Genomic DNA, 26,136 nt, shown 5'->3' with positions numbered 1-26,136 from the left:
CTGCTCTGTGTAACAGATCTGAGACTTGATGCTCACACACGTTTCTTTTAACAGTTAAAATTGCTTGGTTACCATAAAAGCTAGCTAAATGCTAGCACTGGGAACAAACTTGCCTAGAATCTGAAAGTTAACCGAAACTCTTGATGAGATTTTTCCTCACTAAGATGAAAAGCCAATATTTACAAAATGTTTGTTTTATGCTGCCAGTCTATTGCTATCCCCTCCCTCCCTCCGAGTGCCTTTTCCTGCAAGCCACAGCCCGTTGAAGCATTACTCCCACACTAAATATGTTTCTACTACTGCTACTTCTTCGCATCAAGCCAGACTGGCAATTATTTTTTCATATTTCATTTCCTCAGTTTTCCATGCTTTATTTCACATGCTACCTTCTATATGATGGACCTCCTGTGAACCCTTTTCCAATTATTTTTTAGCACCTCCTATATATAGTAACGATGAAGTCATCTTGTGAAACTGCTTTCTCTATCAATAGGCAGTCTATGTTAACACATTCTCCACTTAAAATCAACTATTAAATGTGGTTGTAACACTGAAAGTGTCTGGAGTGCTTACAATGAAGGTCTTTAAGAAGGTCTTTACAATGGGATATATACATACAGATGATGATGTTTTAAAATATGTTCAGTCAATGCATTTTATGTTTGTGGCTTTCTGTTTTTATTCAAATATCTACATACCTGGATGCATATTTTTATGTTTTCAGCATCTGCATTTTTTTAAAGAATGCCAATTTAACTAGAATGTCAGGGTATTTAATGCTTAATTTGATTGCTTCAATTAAGGAGAGTCAGTAAACTTCTGATTGCAAAATTCCACTTAAAATCCCTTCACTCAACTAACTTCCACAGTTTGGTTTTGTTCTTTAATGAATTTAACAGTAATAAGGAAAGGCTTAATAATGACTTCTACATAACAAAAGAAAGTACCACAATTTTTTGCTATTCTTGCATATAGCCTCCACAAACCCAATCTCCACAATTTTAGGGCTTCAATAAACATTACCTAATAATAAAAGATTGCCTGTATTACATTTATACTATATATAATATACTATAATGCAAGACGCTGAAGCACAGAATGCTTTTGTTGCTTTTCTGCAGAGTCCATGCCTAGCCCCAGCACAGCATTAACATGCTAAGTTTAGAGGCCTGTAGGACTTCTGCAGCAAGATCAAAATATACTCCCGAAACACTCAGTTTTGGCATCAAATATCCAAGATTTTCCCTGTATTAATGCATTTTGGAAAGCTCAAGACATCTTTTGTCTTTTATGATAAGCAATAAATACGATAGCTCATCAAAAAAACCCTTCATGCTCTGACACAAGCTGTTCAAAGTTTTTATGAAAAAAAACCACAAAATGTAATCTAAATTTATTTTCCACTTTCAACAAAATAGTTGCAGTATGACTACACACTGCTCACACGAGCATTCATTTTTGCTAAATGTTTTATGTAGTTATTACTAGATCTGCTTATACCAGTTGTTCAAGACCATTTTATTAACAGTGCAAAACTCGCTGGACTAAACTAGTCAAAATCAGTAGAGAGTAGTTAACCAGTCAGTGTGTAACCAAATACCCAGTTCCTCTGTGGGAAAGTCTCATAAAAATGCAACGGCAACGTAACATAGAAGCTCTTCTAAACTGCAAAAATTACCCAAGCCACGTAGAAATACATGTTCATGCAATCCTATTTTGTAATGGTGTTATTTTGCTGGCTGTGCATGTAAAATATGAGCTATACATATATATATACACAGTTCAGAAATCACCTCTGTAAAATAAGTTAAAAACATAAGCAGAGACTAAGGCAAGGAGTAAAAACAAAACCCTTTTGAAATCAAGGATAAGTCTCCAACTGAATTTAATAATGCTAGTATTTTATCCTAGAGGCTTTGTCTTTGCACTTACATGTGTTTAACTATTATTTCAAAATACATTCAATTTTCCCACTTCTTTCAACTTTGGACAATCATATCAGCCATTTCACCACTGACTTCAGTTTCTAGCCAATTTAATTTTCTCATTCACTAACGAGCTGTACTGTTTACTTATGCCTCAGTACATTATGCTATTTATTATATTTCAAAAAGTGTTTCCCACTACATTTTTTTAAAGGTTCTATACTAAAACTACTTATTTTGGCCTCGAGTTCTGCCAAATTGCATTTTGACAACAAATAATAATAGCTTGATGAAAACCATGCAGGGAAAACAGCAGCCTGCACTGGGGCTCTTCGAGCACCTATGGTTCTGCTTCAGATGAGTTAGAAAAGCTGCAGCTGGGAGTCCTAAGCCCCACGAGAAGAGCAGCAGCTTAAACAGAAAAGCCAAGCTTTGGCTTTGACAGGGAACAGAGAACCTTCTGGGAGCACCGAAGCACATGCAATTAGACTGATGTGCCGAGCTAGTGACAAGTCAAACTGAGTTTCCAATAGCAGAACGTTCGTGTTTGATATTTGGGGGAGGTAAGCATTTGCCAAGTCCAATACCCAGCACTCTAGAAAGCAGCAAAAAGCTGACGCTTCACGTCACATCTTGCTTAAGGAAAGAAAAGTACACATCTACTTTCATGCCCACACACTGCACTTTTCTGATGGAGAAGGTCAGCTCGTAACTAGGGGAATGGCTACGCAGCACTTGCAAACAAGCTCCACTTGCCCTCCGAGCCAAGCAAAAGTATTAGTCAAATATTGAGTCAGAGCTGATTGTACCGTGCAGAGATAATGCAGCCTGTTTCTCTAAAGCATCTCAACTGGAGCCTGCACAGTATGTCAGAAGAACGATCTCAATACTAGCACCCTCGCGCCACACAAGTCTGCAGAAAATGAAATGTCAAAGCACTTGTCACAGTCAGTATCGAAACATGAACTGTGAAGGGTTCAGAGCTCTTAATATAAATTACATATTCAGACCCCTCAGGGAATCACTCTCAATACAGACCTGAGAATTATTGAACTGAATTCAAGTTTAGAAATGAGTTAAATGTTTCTCAGATCATCAAATTTTTGGGTACTAAAAGGTAGAACATACAGTTTTTATTTGTAAAATTTAAGACTAAAGTTCTGACTGAACGCAATGAGCAAGAAGTAAGTAAATACAGAGAACAGTGCCTGCAGTGTGTCCTGCTGACAAGCAGCACCTAAGTCACTAGTAGGAAACAAAATCAAAATCTGCACACACTTGATTTATTCTTACTCTGAAATAATCTGATTTTGTGCAATGTTGTGTATGCTCTTCCATTCTCTCACCTGAAGTAGTGAGCAAATGTGTGCAACCTGTAGGAATTCAAAAATCCTTTTGTAGCTGGTTTGCACTGTAAGCTCTAAAATATGCTCTGTCCTGTTGCACTGTATTTCAGTGTCATTTCACAATGTAACATTTGTCTTAGCTCACTCTAGAAAAAAATTTTAAATGTTCACATAAATAATGTTAGGCTTTTAAAGGGTATTAGAAATTTGGTCATGTAAATTAACACTGTGTGTATTTTCTCTTAAGAGAATAATGACCATTACAGATTCCTGCTTAATGCAAGAAACTAAATGAATGATTTCTCTCAGCAACAAATGTCCATTATTTATAGATACTTAAATTAGGAGACCAATTTAACACATCTGAAATCAAGGTCACTTTAAGATCTAATTGAGATTACTTGCAACACAAGAACTATTTATTTCCTGTATACCATAACTCATTAATTAAGTTACACATGAGGTGAAATACAAGTTCTTAAAGGGCCATTCCACTTATTTATATTATGGGATTCTACTAACATGGAACTTTTTTCAAAACAAGAAGTTTTTTGACTTCTAAAAACAACATATTGGGATGAGAGATAGTTTACACTTGATTTTAATGCAAGAAATCAATCTGGAAAAATGAAGATCTAAGTTGATACAGAATTAGGAGTAAAAATAACATAATAATTTTCCCCAATTACTTCTATTTATTCAATTGAAATGACAGAATCACAGAACTGTTGAGGTTAGAAGGAACCTCTGGAGATCATATAGTCTCCAAGATTGGAGAGTCCACAACCTCTTGAGCAAACTGCTCCTGTGTCTGACCACCCTCACAGTGACAAAGTTGTTTTGCGTTTAAATGGAACATCCTGTATTTCAGTTTATGCCCATTGCCTCTCACCCTGGAGAGGCAGGAAACATCCTCACCATCACTTCTGATCAAATCAGATTAGATCCCCCTAAGCCTTCCCTTCTCCAGGTTGAGCAACCACAACTCTGTCTCTTCTTGTATGTTGGATGCTCCAGCCCCTTCACCACCTCTGTGGCCCTTCACTGGACTCAGTCCAGTATGCCCATACTGGACACCACCCTACACCTTTCAGATTTTATTTGTTCATCTTACTGCTCAAAGCAGGGCAATGAAATGCACGAGTGCGATTTAATTAAGAAAGCCTAACCATTTAAGTAATAACCACAGATAGTTTTCACACCTTTTGCTCTGTGCTGGTTGCCTTCCTCTCCATTTTATAAGCAAAATGGAACAAGTGTACCCATCAATAAAATAGTATTGACAACAAGGTTAAAAGAAATTTAGTTGATGACATGGATTCTCCAGAATAAGAGGTGAAGAGTGACCAAAGTTAGTCTACATACACTTTTTGTCATGATCAGACTATCATGTGAAATGCAGCATCACCATTGCTCAATAATAACGTTTTCAACTGTAAGGTGGGAGGAAGCTTTGTTCAAATAAGAGGGGACATCATCAGATAAAGTAAGTGATGGTAATGCAAAAACTGTGGGGCTTTTTGAAAGGTAATGATGATGGATGAAGGTGATATTAACCCAAAATACTCTTTCCTTTCAGCACTGTAGAACACCAAGTAGAGTTTTCCCCTCAAAAAATCCAAACACAACAGTGAACGTTATCCAGGAAAATTTAAGGGGTCTTATCTCCTTTATCAACCCATCAGTTTATACAGTAACCTACTACCCAATATTAACATGGGATCGGAAATTAATTCAGCAGCCAATACAAGGGAAAAAAAAACCCCAAACAAAACACAAAGGCTTTCTATGCTCTAATAAAAATACATATCTTTCTATAGTATTCATGAGATACGTGAGAAAAAGCTTTCCGGGGAAAAGAAAAAAAAGGGTAAAAAAAGATAAAAATCTAACTAAAGGGCTGGGCAAAAAAAAAATGTATTATCTGTTGACTGCTGAGCTCTATAGTTTCCATTTGGATGAGATTTAACAACACTGGCCGGTTCTGTTTTACTGTGAATGACGTGCCCTGTGATTTGCAAACTGCAGCAGGAGGCTGCTACTTCTATTGCCAAATCTGTCCCCTATGTTTTGGTTCAGACATGCAGAAATTCTAAGAGTCATCACTGCAGGCAGAAAGAGACACAGTTTGAGAAATACAACTTAGTTTTCAACTATCAAGAAAACACATTGAAATCCACACTTGTCTAACTCAGGAAAAAACTTTATAATCTGCGAAAACCTTTTATTTTCCTTATTTAACTTTAACCATCATTTAATAAGAGCTTTATACGCAAGCTTCCTACTTAAAAGGAACCATGTATGTTTCCAGCTATGATGATATACTAGATTTGACTGGGTAGATTGGAAAGACTTCTGAAAAGACGACTGCAGAGTAAAAAAAAAAAAAACCAACCAAAAAACCTCATCTCCTGCTATGTGTTTGGTGGCTGTTTTTTTTCTTGGCTCTTATCCCTACATCAGGAAATAATTTTAGTGTCTTTTGCTTTGAAAGTATCCAGGCATGTTTTCCATTCTGAGTTCCACAGTCCAGCTGACTTCATTATCTAGGTCCCCTATTATAGCATAATTTTCCCTTTTGTAAAGTAAATTTCGACTCTTAATAATTGAGAGTGTTAATTACTGACCTGTTACTTGAATTAACTTCAATTTAAAAATTAAAATTTGTTAAAGAAAAAATATTTTCAATATAAGGATAAGGTGATTAAAGAGAAAAGAGCACGGATATAAAAATGGTCACATCGAAGCTAGGAACAAAATCCACTGTTCTCACAGCTTCAGTGCAAGGTAATCTTTCATAAATCTTCAAAAACTGACACATGAAATTGTAGGTCGGGGAGTACACATCTACAAATGCAATAACACTGTGGATAAGAAAATATAAATAAGATTAGAGAAGAGTTTAAAGGCTATACTTTGAAAGAAAACCAAAAAGACATACAAGTAACTGGAAAATGGCATAAACGTAGCATGGGCTACATTTGATACATGATAATGATACATCACTTGGTCTAACACTTCATTAATCTAGAAAATGAATAAATAGCAGTTGTCTCACATCTGGACTTCATTTCAAACATTGCAATTTTCCACATGAGGACTTGTTAAATTCGTGAAGATGAGCATTAATAGAAGAATTAAAAGTTGGCAAGGAACTGCCTGAAGGGTAAATGAAAGGAAAGGCAGTGTTGAAAAGGCATAGTAGCGTCTGGAAAAAAGTTACAAGTGCAGGTCTTTGATGCTCATTTTTTAAATTGGTTTAAAAAAAAAAAAGAGGACAACTGTAGCATAGGAAAAGTGATCATAAAACCAGCCCTGAATAAAGCTAGAAAGCAGATAACAAGGGTTCATTTTAACCACCCAGGCAACAAGACTATGGAGCAGTCTTCAGAGGAGAAGTTGGGACAAACTTTCCCACATTCTTTTATTAATAAGTCTTCTTTAATTTAAGATATTGTGTCACTGACAGAAAAGGTCCCTTCCAGATTCTGTGAAAGTTTAAATAGATTTTGCTTTCCTTTGCTCTTCTGTACTTCTTTTGCAGAAAGGCTGGTGGCAGACACAGAGGAGCTTCCTGCCAGTTCGTTGAATTGACAAATTAGTTAAGTTCCCCTTGTTCTTGATCCCAAGAGCATTTACAGGTTCGACCAGCAAAGCATATTGGCAGATATTTGTGGTGGGATTAGGACAGGGTGACAGAAACAATGTAGATGAACTCAAGTGGAAAAAAAAAAATCATTATATTGCCACCAGTGGCAAAGACAACTAAAGAAAAGTTACAGGCAGAAGCCTGAGAAACAGCACAGCTTCACACAGCAGAGCCTGGGGAAAAAACTGTCTAAAAGCCTGTTGCTACATCAAGCGTTGAGAGACACATAAACATCACAATGAAAAAAAATCCTACTTAATGAAACAACAAAATAATCTATTAACTTCCATTCTGAAATAAGCATGAAAAGAAGTGAGTTCTAGTATAAAACTGTAACCTTCTGGCTCTAATGATGAGTGTATCGCTGGATGGATCTATTAAGGAAGAGGTGCTGCCCAACTCCTGACCTCTTTTTTTTTACCCCCCATTATATAAAATCTATACAGCTTTTACTTTTCTGATTTGAGGTCTACTTTGATTTGAAAGGAACGTTTTTGACCCTTGAAGGAAGGAGTCAGCACCTTCATACTCCACATTACTACCCTTTGGTCTCTTACTGTTGTTTTCATTACCTGAATGTTCTCAGGTACTTACAACAACAAGGAAGAACCATATCTTAACTTTCCCAAGAGGACTGATGAATAATGAATGACCTTTAGAAATGAAATAAAAAGGAAGGTTTGTTTCTCACTATGACAGTCTGCAATATAGCTGAATTGTATGTAACTGATGGAAGCCCTGTATGCTATGGTTTAAGTACATGTACACGTTACCTTTTAATGCAGTGAGCTGCAGACATTCACAGCTATAAAGCAGATTAAATAACCTAAGCAGTAAACTGCTTGTGCCTTATTTTTTAGGGAAATAAATGAATTTATTTAAATGTATAGACATAAGTAAACATATGTGCAACTCGCATAATATGCAAAGTAGTACTTGCAATGTTATTTTGTTGAAATAATTTTGCCGTTTCACATGACACCTAGTGTTCTTCTAGTCATTTATACAGCATTTAACATGATTTTGTCTGGGAAACACCATTTAATCTAATATGCTGAATGACATTAATGTTTCTTAATTTTATTCGGGCAAAGTTCTTCCCTTGGCCTGAGATTAATCAATTGCACAATTTTTCATAATCTATGCAGTATGAACTAGATCTCAACACAATTCTGATGGCATTTCCTTTTTTCCTCTAGTTATTTCACCTCCATAGGAAATTACTTCCTGTTTTGTAATGATAAAGGGATAACGCACCTCTGCATTAGTGGGAAAATAGAGTAAGGTATCTCCACAATAAAATTAAAAAAAAAATTTGCAAATTAACTATGACAAGGGTTCACAGAAGAGACAGACACACCCTCTGAGAACAGCGTGGTGTAACCCGAGGGGGACTGAACTCCTCTAACTATTTCATAGTTATCCTGGCAGGGCTTAGGTGGCAAAGTTGCTAAAATGCTCCCAGATGCCTCAAGTCTTCATGCTGAAAGTGTCATATACAAGGAATTGAATACTCAAATCAAGGAAAGCACTGCATACTAAGTTTTAATTAAAAAAAATAATAAAAAAGCACCATGTTTATTGGGCAAAACTCTATAGTCTTTCATCAGCTTTTTCTTCCTGTTTTGGTCTTGTTACCGCCTCATTACCATTTCATACTCATCAACAAGACCTGACATACAGTGAAAAGCATGCTCCAGTAGCTGTCATTTAGCTTTACTAGACTTTCTGTCCCCAATGAAAAGCACGTGTCCTAAACACTTCGAAAATAAGTTACAACTCCCATATCACTCCAAGCATAAGAATCAATTTTCCTCTAATTAAGAGTCACCACTGATGTGCCAGATAAACAAACTGTCCCAAAGGAAGTGTGGAACATTCCTAAATAGTAAAAACAAAGTATTTCTTCTACCTCAACAACCACTTTAAACATAAGCTATACGGCGTTGGAGAAAGAAGCTCGTTTCAATTCCTTGTAGAGTTCATTAAGGAGATAAAAACCTAAAGAGCATGCTTGGGCATGTCTACACATACACTACAAAAAAAACAGGGTGTCACCCCAAAATGATCCAAAATTATCATATTTTTAATGTGATCTGGAATCTTAATACACTTTGCTTAAGGATCACATATGTTTTACAGATCTGGATTTTTATTTACAAAGAATTATCCTTTCATATTAATGGTTCTTTTTTTCTTGGTTTATAAAGGAAAAAAGAGTTTCATAGAGTCTTTAGCATGTATGCATCACCCCAATTAATGTAAGATTTTCAGTATGCATGATCAATCACATACTTGTTATACCATCTCACACGGCGAATCTATGACCTAGTTCTAGAAATGGGTTATCTTCAGGTTTAAAAGCACCATCTGCTCTTAATGATGCCACCAGCAAAACTGCTGTAATAAAAAAAAAAAAAAAATTCCTAAGTGATGGTAAAATCCTAAGCCCAGAATAAATTTTCAAGTCATGACTACTCTTACGGAGAGCACAATACAAATGCCAGCAGCCTTTTAACAAAAGGTGATCAGGTTCAAATTAGTCTCACCCTCTCTGCGCCCCCCCCATTTTGCAATGAACAATGAATTCATAAGATTGTTGCAAGGAAAGGCAACTTGGGGGCCAAAATAAGAAGGAATGGGGAGAAATTTTTTTTTTTTTTTAATTACTAAGAGTTATTAAAAATCCAAAATAAGATACAGCTTTCAGACACTCAAGGGAAAGAATCTTTTTTCTCTCTAGTAAAACAAAGGATTTACTCTTGCTAAATAATCTTCAGAAAGGTACGTGTACATTGGCAGAGTAAACGCTTTTTTCACGTTATCAAATTAAAACTCCTGTAAAGCCATCAAGACAGAAATTTTGCCAGAAAGTCTTTGTTCCAAAAGCCAAAGGAAACGAATTCTTCATTGGTGATGTACATAAAACTGACAGCTTGAACTTTCTGCCAATTGATTTAGCAATCTATTATAATCATAAAGTTGCAAAATAAAGTTATTTCTTCTTGCTTCAAGTGAACAGCTTGAAGCATCTCCTTTAACATTTTACAAATTAAACTAAGGCTTTAAGTAGACATTATGCAGGAGTATGGAATTATTTCTGCATACCCTGTGACGATATCTGAAAAGTCTCACTTATTAGAAAGAAAAAAATTGAAATCTTTATCTCTATACAATTAATAAACTCCAGGTCCCTATGGCAAATGAAGGTACTCTTTTTTATGTTCATTTGATATGCAAGTTTCTTTATCCAGCTCCTTCTCCAAGACCTGTTCAGTCTTCTATTTCCATGTGTCCTCAATACAGCCACCCAAAGTATGAAATGTGCATAAAATATATTTTAAAAATACATTCTAATGTGGTAGAAATTAGATCAACTTCATTTTATATTCATATTTCAGTTGACAAATTAGAAGTTTATAAGAAAATATTCTGATGCAGAAAATAGCTCAAAAGACAGCCAAAATTTTATCAACTGACTACCAAACAAAACAAGAGTATGGCTTCAGCAATAGAATACTAACACATAGTTATATAAACCTAAAATGAAATATTCAGGTCCTCTTCTCCCTCACTTAATGTTTTTGTTACGAAGAATAAAATCGAGAACTGTGATGGCAAAATTCCAGCAAAGTATCACTATATTGTCTTTCACAGGATTGTCTATTTGTATGATCAGTCGTATTTTTGTAGCAATTTTTCAACATGTAAAGTCTTTCTGAAAAGTTAGAGAATTTAAGTACTGGATGTTTTCAGGGAGTAAAGCAAGGCAAGTTTGGAAAAATCATGCTCTTTCCCTTTCTACCACTATGCTTATCCTTCAACTCCAGCCTCCCAGCAACTGTTCTCTCCCTCCTAAGCTTTCTCTGCCCTTCTTGTAATAAACACAACCCCTTTCCTTATCTAAAGAAATAGCAGAGATATGACAAAGTTTTAAAGCAGCACCACCTGTGCAGTCCTCCAACTTTCCTTGCAGCAACAGGAAGGCTCTGAAAAATGGAGATGGAATCTGCCCAAGAAAGCTAACTTCAGTTTGGCTTTGCAATTCCTCACACTTTCATACAATAGCTTAAATTGGCTGCTGCTTAAAAAAAAAAAAAAGTACAGAGAAGTAGAGCAAATAGCCAAAAAAATTTTAAAAATAGCCTGTCTGTTATGGGGGAAAGGAGACTTTCATGTAAAATTCATGCTGCATCCATCTTCTGGTAAATTAAGATGCTACCAATGCAATTTTTCTCAAGACCAAAAAAAAAAAAAAAAGCATAGAGAACACTTGGATCAAGTATATTGGCATAATGCAATAGGAAATAATTGTGTATTTCTGCAAAGTTCAAATACACACAGTGTAGTTAATAAGCTACTGTACCTCATTTTGAAGTTCATCACCACTTTTGGTAGAAGCAAGCATCTCGTACAAAGTACAGCAGAGGTCTTCTGTTGTCGGCCCTCCAGGGGTGCCCCCTTGAGATTCATTCAGATACTTTCCAACTTCACACCATAAAAAAGAATCATCTACTTTTTCCAAAGACTTGAGAGCAGATTTCTCATCACAGTGATTCTGTAAGTTATTCAGCTGGTTATTCAGAAATTTGTTATAATCTAAGCTTATAATTTTCTGCGCATCGGCCTCACCATTCACAGGCAGCTCCTCAGAGTGATCCAAATCATGCATGTCAAATGAAAACACTATATTTTTACCAAAGAACACTCTGTTATCACCATTTTGCTCTTCAGCCATCTGTAAGAGGGCTGTAAGCTGTTCTTCAGTGAAGTGAGAAGCAATCCGACATGTGGCATTACAAGCTGCAGTAGCAGATGATGATGGAAATGGCCCAAACATCTGCTTGATCGCCTTTGTCTCATCATGGCCAACAGAGTTTTTCCTGTGAAATGTCTTAAAGAGAAAAACAGCTCCGCTTTCAATTGCTTCTTGTCCATTTTCATCTCCAACTGTTAACAAAACCAAAAACAAATGTAACTTCATACACTTCAAACTAATTCTCTTTCATTGCCTATAACATAACTGTATTCAATTTCTTGCTGCAAGTCTCATCAACAGAGATATGAAACAGGACCATAACAACAAGTAGCAATTGTTGCAAGGTACTGAATTATAAAAGGTATACGATAATAAAGCATCTGTCTTCATTATCCTAGTTACTAAATTCATATTAAGGATTACTAAGGTGGTTTTTTTTTTTTGCAAGTTAGAGAAGAAACTTGCCTGAGGTCTTAAACTCACAGTAGTATATTTATGAGCTTTTTAAAGGTAACAAATTTCCACTTTGTCTCACTGTTTATTCACTGCCTAATCTGAATATTCATAACAGACTAAACATATAGAACTCATCTGGGAATTACTACATTCTTGTAGTAATTCCCAGTAGAATGACTACAGAATGAATGTTAGTTCAAAAAACTGCCCAAAGAAATTACAGCAAATAGATGCATGAGTTTAGATTTATATCTACAAAACATCACATTATGCAAATAAAAAATACAGTATTAGAGTAAAACACGAATTTACGTCTCATACACATATTCAAAGGTACTCAAGGAAAACATAAGTAAAAATGCCATATCATAAATCAAAATGTCACTACTAAACAAAAGTTTAAAAGTCATCAAGCATAAACTAAACAAAACCAGTCAGCATACTGGGGTCTTTCTTTGTTTTATATGAGGACAAAATGCAGGGATTTTTTTGAAGTTTAAAAAGTGGCTTCTAAACAGTTAGGTAGGTTACTCCAACATTTTTAGTATAATTAGCTTTTCTTATAAGATTGCATAAATTTTAAAACATCTTAAAAGCTGACTGTGGAGATTTAGAAGCTGTTATTGTCAAGATGTCTTTATCTGGTCAATTCCTTAGTTATATCAGGATCAACTGGCAGAACCCCAGCAGAGAAGAACAGTATGACTGAAGTGATAACACTCATGATTAACCCCTAGTATGGCTAATTCAAAAGAACTATTAAAATAAACTATCTATTTTAAAAGGAACAATATTATTACATTTTTTAAACCCCCCAAATTGCTCTTCTGGCACAGTAAACTTGGCTAGTCTCTTTTCAGTAATCAAAACTGCCTTGTGCCTGCCTCTGTATACCTCTGCTATTCAGTTTTATATTTGCTCTACTACATCCCTGTTTTCTGCCTGTTAAAAAACTTACTGAAATCAGTGGGAAGATTCTTAATTACTTTGACGTTGTTACATGTGACTTGAAAAAAAAGTCACAAGGCATTTTTTTTCCCCAGAACGTAACAGGAAGGAGCAAAAGAAACCCAGCATAAGCAGATGGAACAAGGTTGAGAAACTAGAAACTTCACGTATAAATGAAGGTACCTAAAAATTCAGCATTTCTCTTGAATTTCCCTATGGTGCCCTTTGAAAAGCTGTAAAGTTCACAGAGAGGATAGGAGGTGATATTTAGAGGATAATTAGGTACCTACATATGGAAGATATGTGACAAAGAGACACACATATACAATGTATATGTAAATATATCCCAAAGGTAAAAGGTAGTTCAGCCTCCCTATCAGCATTACCTATATAGGAATCACAGGATAAAAAATATCCAACATCTAAAAAATTATATAGACCTAAGCTTGGCTGCATGAACCTCACTCATATTCCTAACATACAAATACACATCATTATTGAAAGTCACTTGTGTCAGGATAAAAGTACTAAATTAGTAGTTTTAGTCTGTTGATCAATAACTAAGTTTCCAATCAAAAAAGTTTTCATACTTTGCCATAATCCATTTCAGTTTTACAAGCTTAATTCCAGATGAGTGAAATTTATTATTCACTTCTCTCCAAACAGAACACCAAACAGAAAACATTTTTTAGGTTTTTTTATCTGCTTGTGTAGCAGTCCCAATTTTTCATTATACCAATCACATGGAATTAAAGCAGGTAACACCAAGATTGTTCTTTTCTCAGACTAATGCCATTCCAAAAGAAGCTGTTGCTTTTGCTTACTGAAGGTCAATCACAAACCATACCACACACTATATAATACTATCAAAAAGCAACAATTCCACATAGCAACAGAATTATATTTAAAAAAAAAAAAGATGAAATTGTGCATATACATATCAGATTAACTGGAGTTTCAGATATTTCAGGGCAAGCCTTGTGTCAAGGTAGAACTAAAATTATACTCATATGCAAAGTATGCAGGCAGAAAGCAGCTTGGAAAAAACTGACCCAACAAACCAGTATATTATTAGACTACCAGAAAATGAAAACGTACCTATTTGTTTTGCAGCTTGTAATATAGTTTTTAAATCGCCATTTACAGTTTGGTGGTCTTTTTTGTCCAAATTGTCATCAACAAACTTTATTATCTTCTTCCAAGTGAGATCAGACTTCAGAAATTGTTCATGTAGCTTCGATCTCTTAATCTGAAAATGCAAAATGTTTTGGTTGTAGTTTTTTTTTTTTAATTTCAAATTACTATATGGGGGTTCCTTTAAAATTAAACACCAGATAAAACCACTCCTTTCCAAATGCATTCAGTTTCCCTAATATCTGTTCTTTACACTCTTTCCTGATTGTAAGGAAAAAGGAGAATACACACACACATGCTCTCTCACTACTTTATTCTTTCCAAGGCAGAGTTCTCTGTAAAGCCAAACTCTTGCATCTTCAAGAGATTTACAGCTCCCAAGATTCCAAATTCATTTCACATTACATGTTCCCACAAAGCATCTATTGCTTTAACGCATTACTTCTTGGTGGGAAAAAACAAAAAGTACCTCAATTCACTATCAATTTATTCTAAACATCCCCCCAGCCAGAGTCTGAGGTGAACTTAATATTGAAAGGAAGACAATTTGGCTCCCCAGCTCTGCATAAGCTCGGAGTTAAAAACATAGCAGCCCAGCCCAACTTAACTTCCTGAAAGATGAAATAACAGGGCTGTACTAACGCAGCCAAACAACCCTGTCCCTATAGCACATAAATCACAAAGCTACAGCAAATTTGACTTTGAGTGAAGACACTATGAAGGAAAGGACAGGAAACTATACACACTCTGCCCAGTCTTGCTTGTCTACCCATTAAATAGCAATGCAACTGAAGAAAGCAAACAATTCTTACTATATACACACTAATACTTTACAATTATGCTTTGGAAAAGAAAAAAAAAATCTTTACCGTTAAATCAGCTAATTCTTCACTGTAATCCTCATGTTTAGTGACATTTGAAAAGGAGCGTAACGCGCCTGTAAGACGAGGCAAGGCCATCTGTTACTCATTCAGTGATCCATAGGATGAGAAATCAAATCCCAGTTCAAGCACCTAGATGAGAACAAAACAAATAACAGGGCTTTGTTAATGCTATAAATACAAACTTGCATCACAAACTTGAAAGACTTTTTTGAGCAAGCAGAACTTGGCTGGCACTTCAATTAAACAAGTTGGAAAACGAAAAAAAATCTCTCTCAAAACGCTGATAATGAAGAAGAGAGGTGAAAGACACAGGGCGCAGGCAAGGCGTGTTAACATGCAGAGGTCACTCAGCAGGTTCTTCTCTCTCTCCTCCCTAAAGAAAAGTTACCAGCAGCGTGGCAAAGTGCCAATTATTCCTTTAGCACCACTAACACAAGAGAATTATAGTGAAATCTGTGTAACTGAACTTTAGCTCCCAACAGCAGTAAGTGATTACAACCCATGGGAAGAGTTCCTCTGAATCAGCCCACACTGGGAGCTTTCAGGTCATCAGCAGCCGCTGGGGCACGAGCATCCTTCCTGACAACCACTCAGACATTTTTAACCAGCAAACGGGGAAAGAAAATTACCATAGGGGAAAAAAAAAAAAAAAGATCATAATACACATTGCTCTGAACTACTGTAAGAGATAAAGGGAATAAAAGGACTTGCGGAAAATTGAAAAAAAAAAAGTATGCCTTGGGATGTTTTCATCTCAGAACTGGGAATGTACACACACAAACACACACACACAGAGCGCGGGGCTCTCCCCAGAACTACAGCCTATTTCTGCACCGTCTTATTTCCTGTGTGAAACAGGCTCATACAGTAAAACCCAGCTGTCCTCCATCTGAACTTGTACTCATTCCAAGCCTTTTACTGAAACTATTCTCGAAGTTGTTTAATTTTGAAAGGTGCCCACAGCTGAATTGTTTAATGAACTCTAATGCACAGCCCCAGTTTCTGATGATAGCAGATAGATACAGATTTAGATTATTTTTGAAACAACTAATGATACCATTACAAACCCAATGATCTGCATCATTCTTAGCATGCAAAGCCATCGCCATCCAGAATTTAAAGAACTTAAAACAGAGTTAATAAAATGACTTTCCACCCCACTCCCAGTCATATACTGTACAGAACTCACAGCTTTAATAGCAATTATCCTTAACATTTTTCTTCATTTAATGACTGCACTGGTATTTTAGCTATCAACTTTGCAGTACAGCACAAAAGCAAATCCAGATGCAGCGTTCCAGTCACAGACAGAGAAATGTCACTGACTTGTCAGGTCTGCTTGTTTTCTCACCCCGCATTAAGATGCTTTTTGAGCAAAGCTATCACAACAGCTGATACTTTCGAGACAAATGTTATAATGATGAAGCTACAAAATGTGGAAATATAAAAATCTTTAACTGTGGAGGGGACAGAGAGGACATGCTCAAGCCTAGAAGCAGACAGAGCCAAGCCACACTGCAGCTTTTGAGATGTTCATCAGATATATGACATGCAGGTCATACCAGCATCGCTCCTAGTGAAAACAGCCGGGGAACGTTAGAGTCACCATTACAGAAGTAATGTGTCCAAAATTTGAGGGAATCTAACCTGACCTTTTATGTGTGAACCCAAGAAAAAGGTAAATCTCTCTCATACTGCTTCAATGATAGCATTGCTATTAGCTACGAAAGCCCACTCCATTTTGCCTATTTGTTTTATATCTACACTCAAATACTTATTTCTATAGAATTATGGTTCTTTACAATAACATAAGAACATAACTGTAATATTACCATCTTAATTGTCCTTTCTGAAAAACATGCATAGTAATTTATGAAGGTTCAAATCCACTTTAAAAAGTTCACTTTTCACACACAATTCTAGGAGACTTTAAAGCACCTGCAGCAGGCCCATTTGTTAAGAAATCAAGTTTCAAAGGAGTGTTTCTCCCTCCTTTATTTATCATGTAATTAATACAGTTTGAAACAAAAACCATGGAAATTCAGAGGACAAGTAAGGGCACATCTACCTGACGACAAGCTTGGCCAAAGAGCCAAATCCAGCCCCGAAGCCCTACAGTTCTAATAAATGATGCTCCATAAGTGATTACATGCTTTCAGAACTTTCTGGTCCCCAGGGGGGCTGATTTGGCAGAGCAGTTGCCCAAGGCTTCTGCACTTCATTTATAGTCAAACCCTGCATGCCCTTCACTTCTGCTCCATGACACCCGTGCTCATGACGGCACCACAAGAAAACAAAAGTAGCCATCAATTAGAAGGCAGAGAACAGGTGCAATTATTCTATTGTTAACGTAAACAGCAAGGTAAAGATTAGAAACTTACACTATTATTCTGCAACATCCTGGAGCCAGCTGTAAATGCTGGGCCAAAACTGCCGTGGCCCTATGAGATGCAGCTTAAATTTGCATTTGTTTTTACAAAAATTAGTTACCTGCTTTCGCATAAAGCCCATTGATGTAGACACCTGCCTGCATCACACTGCCTTTAGAGCGGATCAGCTACTGCTTGTCTTCCCACTGCCACCATAAGGGTAACTCATTCAAAGAATCATAGAATGGTTTGGATTGGAAGGGACCTTAAAGACCATCCAGTCCAACCTGCCACGGGCAGGGACACCTCCCATCAGACCAGGTTGCTCAAAGCCCCATCCAGCCTGGCCTTGAACACCTCCAGGGATGGGGCATCCACAGCTTCTCTGGGCAACCTGTTCCAGTGTCTCACCACCCTCACAGGAAAGAATTCCTTCCAATTTGACAGAAATATACCCGTTTGCCTTCAGCTTGAGCTGAAACATCTGTACTACCTACAAAACGACCCTGCTAAGGTTTTGGAACAAGGACCTAAAGGACAGCAGTGATTAAATCCTATTTACTGGGGCCCACATAGAGATGCGAGATGAACTTTTGCCATTCTTCTGCCCATTACCCCTCAAGAAAAAGGCGTGAGAACAGGTAACATTTCCTGTTTGTAGAGGGACAAGTGGAATGGGAATTTACCCTTAAGATCTGTGCAACTTTACATGGTAAAAATACCTATTCCCCTGCCCTTCATTTGTCCTTCAAGCAAGGACAATTTGGGCCCATTCTGCTAATGATTTTTAGGAAAAGGAACGGAAGTTTGATGATTCCCAGCACTGTCTCAGATTTCCTGCCTCTTAAAAAAACTACAACTTTCCACCAAGCTTCTGTTTGTAAAGCAGAAAAAGCAATATCCACCTTTCTAAAGTTTTGTGAAGATCAGAGGCAATAACTTTTAAAGCTTACTTTACTTCTTTTAAAAGTGTGATTTTAACACTGAAACTTTTTATGAGAGAAAGTAAAACATAAAAGCAGATTATACACAGAATTTGGGTATAAAACCATCCAAACGTTATTGTTTGAAAGTAAACCTAACAGTAAACCTGGATCATAATCTTAGCAGGCTTTTATTCATTAAACAGAAACACTTTTAAAAACTGCTAGCAATATTACAAAGGTAACGAACATTACTAGAGAAGTTTTCCACTTCATATTTTCACCAACTACTTAACTTTTCCTCCCATTCCTGGACTTCCTATTTTTTTCTATAGGCAAATAACAGAACTGTCTCTTTCTCTTCTCCACTGAAGTGTTGCAGAGTTTATGGTAAAAGAGATGCCCTTTTTCAACATACTAATTCCCATAGTTTCTAGCAAAACAAACCAGCTGCCCCCTGAGATAAAGGGACTGCTTCAATCTGGCACCTCCATTTTCAAGTTGAATACAAATCTTTCTTTACTTATAAATGATGGAATAACATAATATTAACAGAATCACAGGTAAAATCCGGAGTTATACTATTCTGAAGTACCAGCTTTTGTAGCCTCTAGTATTTGATTTGTTATAGGTACCTTAAAACATCACAGCAGTCATTCTGTTTACACTATTTAAGGAATATTAAGCCACATCACCAGGCTTTGCCTATATGGCCTATAATTCTTTATTAACAAATTTCTTGCTATCTATGCAAACTTCTCCTTCATAAAACCTGAAGAAGTTGTTACTGATTACTAATCTAATCAAAGAACATTAGAAAGAAAAAGAGGCTTTAGACATTGGCAATAAACAGCAGGTTGCTACTGACCACGTAGTATTTAGATCACATGGCATTTTCACTTTAACTTGTGGAAGTGGAAACATTTCAAATGAAAAGGAAACTAAAGAGGCAAAAGATATCCCAGCCATAAGACAACAGAAAAAATAAAGGGACAGTGCAGTAATTTTTTGCACTTTAAATATATTTTAAAAACATCAAGATAAATTTTAGCACAGTATTATCTAAATCAAACACAAAAGACCATGAGGACAAATTAAACCATTTAAAATACATACACACACACAGTATTTTACACTACACTACTATGCAAGAGGAATAAAAATAAATAAATCCTGAAGCATTACATTTTAGTGACATGAACACATTTTAGAGTTGCTATAACTAATCTCAGCAGCTTCATTAACACAAAGGTAAATTTCATATTGCATTTACAAACAAGTCTCAATATTTAAAAAACCCACATTCTCTTTGGTGTGCCATTTTAAAGAAACAAAAACATGAGATGAAAAAGCCATTTTACAACAATGGGGGCATTTGTGTTAGATTCACTTAAACTTCTTATCCAAGCACGTTTGATGGAAACAGCACTAATGCAGCACCTAGCATCAAACCTGACAGCAAGGGATAATAGTGGTTTAATAATGCCTGGGACATTAATCATAAACAGCAGGTCAAAGCAGGACGCTACAATATTAATATTTTCCAACTTCATATTTTGCGCCTTTATAAGCAATGCTATATGATGTAGAAACAATTGTACACTTTCAGACATTTAATTTTCTGCAAAAGGCTCAGATATCACACTGGAATTCTCTCAAGTTGTCTGGGTCAAAATATTGCTGATCTCCAGTCACGACCAGGTCAGTCTTTGAAAGGGAGATGTCAAGATTAAGGAATACGTACTCGGGAAGAAATAGTGGCTGCCTGCTACACGGTATTCATCTCAGTGAACACCAGAATTCAAACAAATGCTTCAGCATAATGAACAGGCCTAACAGTGCCTGCGTGTGCCATCAGTCACGGAAGAGACAATTTCAGGATCTTAATTATGTAAGTCACTAAACCAAAAAAAAAACCCCTAAAAAATAACGGAATTGCAAGCCATGCGTTCAATAGAGTATTAACCCTTTCCAGATTCTCCCTCTCACACAATTTTAGCCATGCCCATGGGATTCAACACCAGCTGCCTGACACTGCTCCTGCCAGCGTCAGCCGGAGAGGCGTTCCCTGGGATTATGCCCAATATGGTTTTGGTGTGATGCCAAACATCTGGCTTGGCCCAAAAACATGTAAAAAAAACAAACACAAAACAAAACACACAAAAAAAAACCCAACACACCAACCTTTAAAACAACCCTTTTTTCAAAATAACTCATCTTTCTTTTCCAAGAATATAGACATACTTCAATTGCTAGACTGAGAAATTTCTGTATATTTGCATCCCATCACTTAACTTTTTCATTTCCTGCAGCAAGAGACAAACTGCATTCCAGGCAATAGAGACTTAGGGCCACGAAGATGCTCAGAGGGCTGGAGCACCTCTGCTATGAAGACAGGCTGAGAGAGCTGGGGCTGCTCAGCCTGGAGAAGAGAAGGCTCCAGGGATACCTTATAGCAGGCTTCCAGTATCTCCAGGGGGGGAAAGATGGGAAGGTACTCTTTATGAGGGAGTGTAGTGATAGGATGAGGGGCAATGGTTTTAAATTGAAAGAGGGGGGTCGGTCTCTTCTCCCAAGTTACAGATGTCAGGACAAGGGGCAATGGCTTCAAGTTACGCCAGGGGAAGTTCAGGTTAGATATTAGGAAACATTTCTTTACTGAAAGGGTTATCAGGCATTGGAATGGGCTGCCCAGGGAGGTGGTGGAGTCACCATCCCTGGAGGTATTTAAGAAACGTGTAGACATGGTTCTTCAGGGCATGCTCTAGTGCCCAAGATTATTGGTTTGTCGTGGGCTGCTGAGTGGGTGGGTGATGGTTTTTTTGGTTTGGTTGTTGTTGTGTGTTTAGGTGGTGGGTGGTGTGGTTTTTTTGTTTTGTTTTGTTTTTTTTGTTTTTTTGGTTTTTGTTTTTTTTGTGGTTGGACTCGATGATCTCTGAGGTCCCTTCCAACCACCACAATTCTGTGATTCTGTGAGGGGAGATTTAGATTAGATCTAAGGAAGAAATTATTTCCTGTCAGGGTAGTGAGGCACTGGAACAGGTTGCCCACAGGAGTTGTGGGTGCCCCATCCCTGGAAGTGTTCAAGGCCAGGTTGAATGGGGCGTTGAGCAACCTGGTTTAGTGGGAGGTGTCCCTGCCCACGATCTTTAAGGTCCCTTCCTATTCTAACCATTCTATATGGAGAAGTACTAGAAGCAAATCTCCAATTTCAACATATATAACATACATGTTCATTTAACCACCAGGCATAAGGCACAAATACAAGATGGGAGGGTGGGACTGTCTGTTTTTGCTTTAGCTTAATAGGGTGCTCTCTCTGTTTCTCTCTTTCACACGTGCCATCAACAGAGGCTGAAAAACGATCCCAGGGTGTTCATCTCACTCCATTCCAGAAGTGTTTGTCACTAAAGAAAAAGCAGGAGCTGTATGGAAGGTAAATACGGTTGTACGCGTTCAAAGGAAGTAACAGGAGGATGACACACAATAGATATGAGAGAGAAAGAAAAAACCTTTGAGCTAATGACAACAGCCAAGTAAGGCATGTTGCATCTCACCACGGATGGCTGAGAGGACATGGGATGCACTCCAGCTAAGATAACTGCTGTAACAATACATACAGCTAAGACCATGCTAGAGGTGCTTGTAACATGTTCCTGTAGTGACCAGCAGCCCAAGTCTGAATCTACAAACACACACAAGGATAAAGCCTCCAATGCTAACTACTGCCCACAGAGATGGCATTGCCAGGCTCTTTGCAACTCAGCTTATAACAGTTGCTAAAGATGCACAATAAAATTTAACCAACGTGAAGTTACCGCACAGAGGTACAACTGGGTGACCACCTGCAAACAAGAATTTGTACAAGTAATAATCAGAACGCATGAACAGGCTTACTGTATCCAAAACCCAATCATAAAAGCTTTTATCTTCTGAGCTCTAATGGGAAGGCAAAACCAGAAAGAACCTGTGTTTCTCTGCTGTGTGCAACCTGCTGTAAAAATATCATTCTGCGCAGATCAAGTAATTTAAACATTACACAACGTGTGATAACAAGTAATCTTGCCACCACTGGGGCTTATTTGTACTTCCACCATACCAAAGCCCACAAAAGGTCTAAAGGTGCCCACAAGCAAAGCTTACCAAAACCATTTTTCCCATTCTAGCACTGCTTCTAAACTATGCTGGGGAGTTGTTTCTTGGTCGTCCACCTCATTGCCTTCTCCCAGAAGAACCGTTTACAGGTACATTAGCCCTTTCAGAACAAGAAAGGGTGCTCTCCTGTAACACAGCACTTCAAAACATCACTGAAATCAACCCCTGACCTTGAAGGCTTCCAGGGACGGGGCATCTACCACCTCTCTGGGCAACCAGTTCCAGTGTCTCACTACCCTCATTGTAAAAAAATTCTTCCTTTTATCTAGTCTAAATCTTTTCTCTTTAGTTTAAAGCCATTACCCCTTGTCCTAAAAGTTTGTCCCCATCTTTCCTGTAGAGCCCCTGAAAAGCCTCAATAAGGTCTCCCCAGAGCCTTTTCTTCTCCACGATGAACAACCCCAGCTCCCTCAGCCCAACCTCACAGCAGAGGTGCCCCAGCCCTCTGATCACTTTTGTGGCCTCCTCCGGATCTGCTACAACAGGTCCATGCCTTTCCCGTGCTGAGGGCTCCAGAGCTGGACACAGTCTGTTCTTTAACACTGGTATTACATAGGGGAAAAAAAGGCCAAAATTTCAGCCTAAAAATTTATGACAAATGTACACCCCTACAGTCTGAAAACATGCATGCTTCCTCTTCAGGGAGGCCCTTCTCCCACAAGATAAAAAAAAAAAAGGCTAATTAAAATCACATTTAAACACTCAAGAACTGAATAGATACATAGTCCCATAAATTAATATTATTAGAGGCAGAGTCCCTTGTCTTCTCTTCAGAGCTCACATGCCACGCAGGCACTTCAAACAGCCCATCAGCTATTTTGCGACCAGCAAATAGCAGCCTCTAAATTGATAATTTATTATTATTACAGTTCAGAATTAGAACTTTATAAAAAAAAAAAAAAGAAAGTAGTGCTGCATTCCTGTAGCATTACAGTTCATGCTAACTAGAATCAAGGCAAACAGCTGCTGCCAACCTTCCCTGGGCTGACTGCCTACGTTGCTGGCAATACATGCAAGAAGGTACTTTGAGAAAGACACCTGTATGGCTTCCTACAGTGAGGAGACCCCTCATCTTTTCACCAAGCTTGTAAAGAATCAGAAATGCGTGCTTATCCCATGAGAAAACAGGGAGGAGAACAAAAATTGAGGCATATCGTTACCATTCTTGGCTAATATAATGAAAAGGAAAAGAGCCCCATTATGTCTCTAGTAATATGAGGAGGTGAAAGCAGGACTTTTTCCAGTTGTGCAATTTATTAATGGTTACTTTTCCAGAAACGTGGTTGTGTTCTGTTAGAACGTATGTCAAAGTTCTTAGAACATTTTAGAAAAATTGTACTGTAAGCTAAGAAATATGCACATATTTGTCAAGATTCTCTAATTTAACAATTACAAGCCTTTGAAGAAGTGAGTATTTAGCATGGCATATAGACGAACTGTTCAGATTTATAGAATCTTTTGAAGACTCGCTATAAACAAAAACGCCACACTAACAAGAAAATTATATAACCAAGCATTTTATTTGCATTCATGCTTCAGAGGCAACACAGCTCTATACCACATGATGTCATGCACAGCAATAAAAAACTCAGGGAAAGGAGAAGTAAGGGGGGGAGTCAACATCTGTGCTTGTGGTGTTTGCCCAAGCAACTGTTACACGTCTCCTGTCTTCTCCCCATCTCGCAGCAGAAGGGGAGTGAGTGAGAGGCTGGGTGGGCGTTTGGCTGCTGGCCAGGGTCAACTCACCATAAATAATAAATTTCTTGAAAAAAATGGAAGAGAGGACTGTCAGAACTCCTCTTCACTCTCCCTTAATCTTTCAAGGACAGGACAAATCGTTCCCCCTCAGAGTGGCAGCTAAGAATAATGCCTTCATAGTTCTTAAAAAAAAAATAAATCAGAATCTAGTCTCCAAATACAGACTCATGAAACAACTCATGCAGCAGTCTCCACCAGTTTCAAAGAAAGGAGTGGTTGATACAGATCTAAATATTTCTGTCTCTGTTTTAACAAATATCTGAATTCATGTAAGTCACTACTGTACAAACTCATCTATATTCATTCTCACAACTTCCTCAGAATCTGATTTATAAGTGGAAAACTGAAATTTACTCTACAAATCACTTGATAAATGCTTTGGTCCCCAACCCATCATTCCATGATCATCTATTCTTACTGTATGACCAGCTTATGATTACGATTCAGGCCTGTAATACCAGATTCAGTTTATTTTCAGGCCAAACTTCCAACATGCCTTTGGGCAAGCAAAAGTAACAGATGGCTCAGAGTAAATACATGTCATAGAACAAACTATGGGAAAATCTAGGGAGGTTTATAATCCATAAAATCCCTAAACTACAATCCTAACTCAGCATACAACAAAAGGAGAGAGGTAGCAACTTCTGCCTCCCTAAAGCATCAGTCAGGTAAAACATCGCTGTATTTGCTTTCTAATTATTTTTTCCCCAGTACAACACCTAAGCATCTACTGCTGCAGGAAAGAGAGACTAGACAAACATTTTGTTTGAAAACAGAGCTACTGGGTGAGATAACAACAGAGATTCTGATGGTTACATTCTGGGGTTTAGCAGCCCTATGTCTCTAAATCTGTTTGTGGGTTCAACCCTATTTTCGTTCTCTTCTTAGTTCAGAAGATCAGCTATCAATATTTCTAACAAAGTTCTAACTACACTCTATAGGTCATTTGTTAAACTGCTTTTAATTAGATAAGTGCGTCCAAACTAGAGAGTAGATTTTGGTTTTTCTTCTTTCTCCAAACACGAGAGCCTAATTTGGTTTAAAAAAATGCATAGGCTGGAAACTGCTCAAAACCAATTCCAACAATTGTAACTGTCCCAGTTTGCCGTTAATTTCAGAGAGTTAGAGGAGACCTAGCTAAAATGTAAAATTACAGAACACAAAATTGGTTCGGTTTTACTTCAAACTGGGACATTAACTTAAAACAATTTACCAGGAAGACATTAAGCTGTTATTTGGAGTAATGAGAACTTCCAGCATTTTTTTTTCTTAATCTAAGCTAGAATTAATCACACATTTAACAGTTTCCAAATAAACTTTACATTATAACTATCCAGTGAAATCCACAACATGTGCCTTTTCTTCCCCCAACCACCTCCCCAGCCCAATAGCAGCTCCCATGACTATGTAAGAGAAGAGGAATGAGACACACAGGACAAACATGGACCAGTCTGAGATCAGTTCAGTATTTATAAAGGATAACTTTTTTCAGAGAAAGTTGTGGCTTAATAAAAACCTGCAGAAAAATACATGCAGGTACTTTACACAGGATGAATTTTCTATTAGTTCTGTAAAAAAAAAATAAATTCAACTCTGAATGTTCTTCTTGACAATAGGATTAAGACTACACTTGCTAAATCTGTAAATGATACTGAGATGTAAAGGACTGCAACGCTTTTAGGGGTGAAATTACAATTATCTTGAAGGAATCATATCCAACATGGACAGCAAAATCACAGAATCACAGAATCACAGAATTGTAGTGGTTGGAAGGGACCTCAGAGATCATCGAGTCCAACCACAAAAAAAAAAAAAAAAAAAAAAACAAAA

General features: G+C 37.3%; 1 protein-coding gene across 3 annotated transcripts in view; it reads right to left on the bottom strand.

The window, feature by feature from the left end:
- Positions 1–26,136, bottom strand: part of ASCC3 (activating signal cointegrator 1 complex subunit 3) — a 257,319-nt gene that overhangs the window by 228,297 nt on the left and 2,886 nt on the right. For all 3 annotated transcript variants that reach the window (XM_014964733.1, XM_014964734.1, XM_014964735.1), the window contains exons 2-4: positions 15,087–15,230; positions 14,182–14,332; positions 11,287–11,870 (exon numbers count right to left, since the gene is read on the bottom strand). In XM_014964733.1, coding sequence (XP_014820219.1) covers positions 11,287–11,870; positions 14,182–14,332; positions 15,087–15,176 — 825 coding nt within the window. In that variant the 5' untranslated portion in view covers positions 15,177–15,230. The remainder of the gene's footprint in view (positions 1–11,286; positions 11,871–14,181; positions 14,333–15,086; positions 15,231–26,136) is intronic.

The sequence above is a fragment of the Calidris pugnax genome, unplaced genomic scaffold (assembly GCF_001431845.1).
Source record: "Calidris pugnax isolate Ruff unplaced genomic scaffold, ASM143184v1 scaffold219, whole genome shotgun sequence".
NCBI lineage: Eukaryota > Metazoa > Chordata > Aves > Charadriiformes > Scolopacidae > Calidris > Calidris pugnax.
Note: the sequence above shows the minus strand (reverse complement) of the source record. Positions and strands in the feature narration are given on the sequence as shown.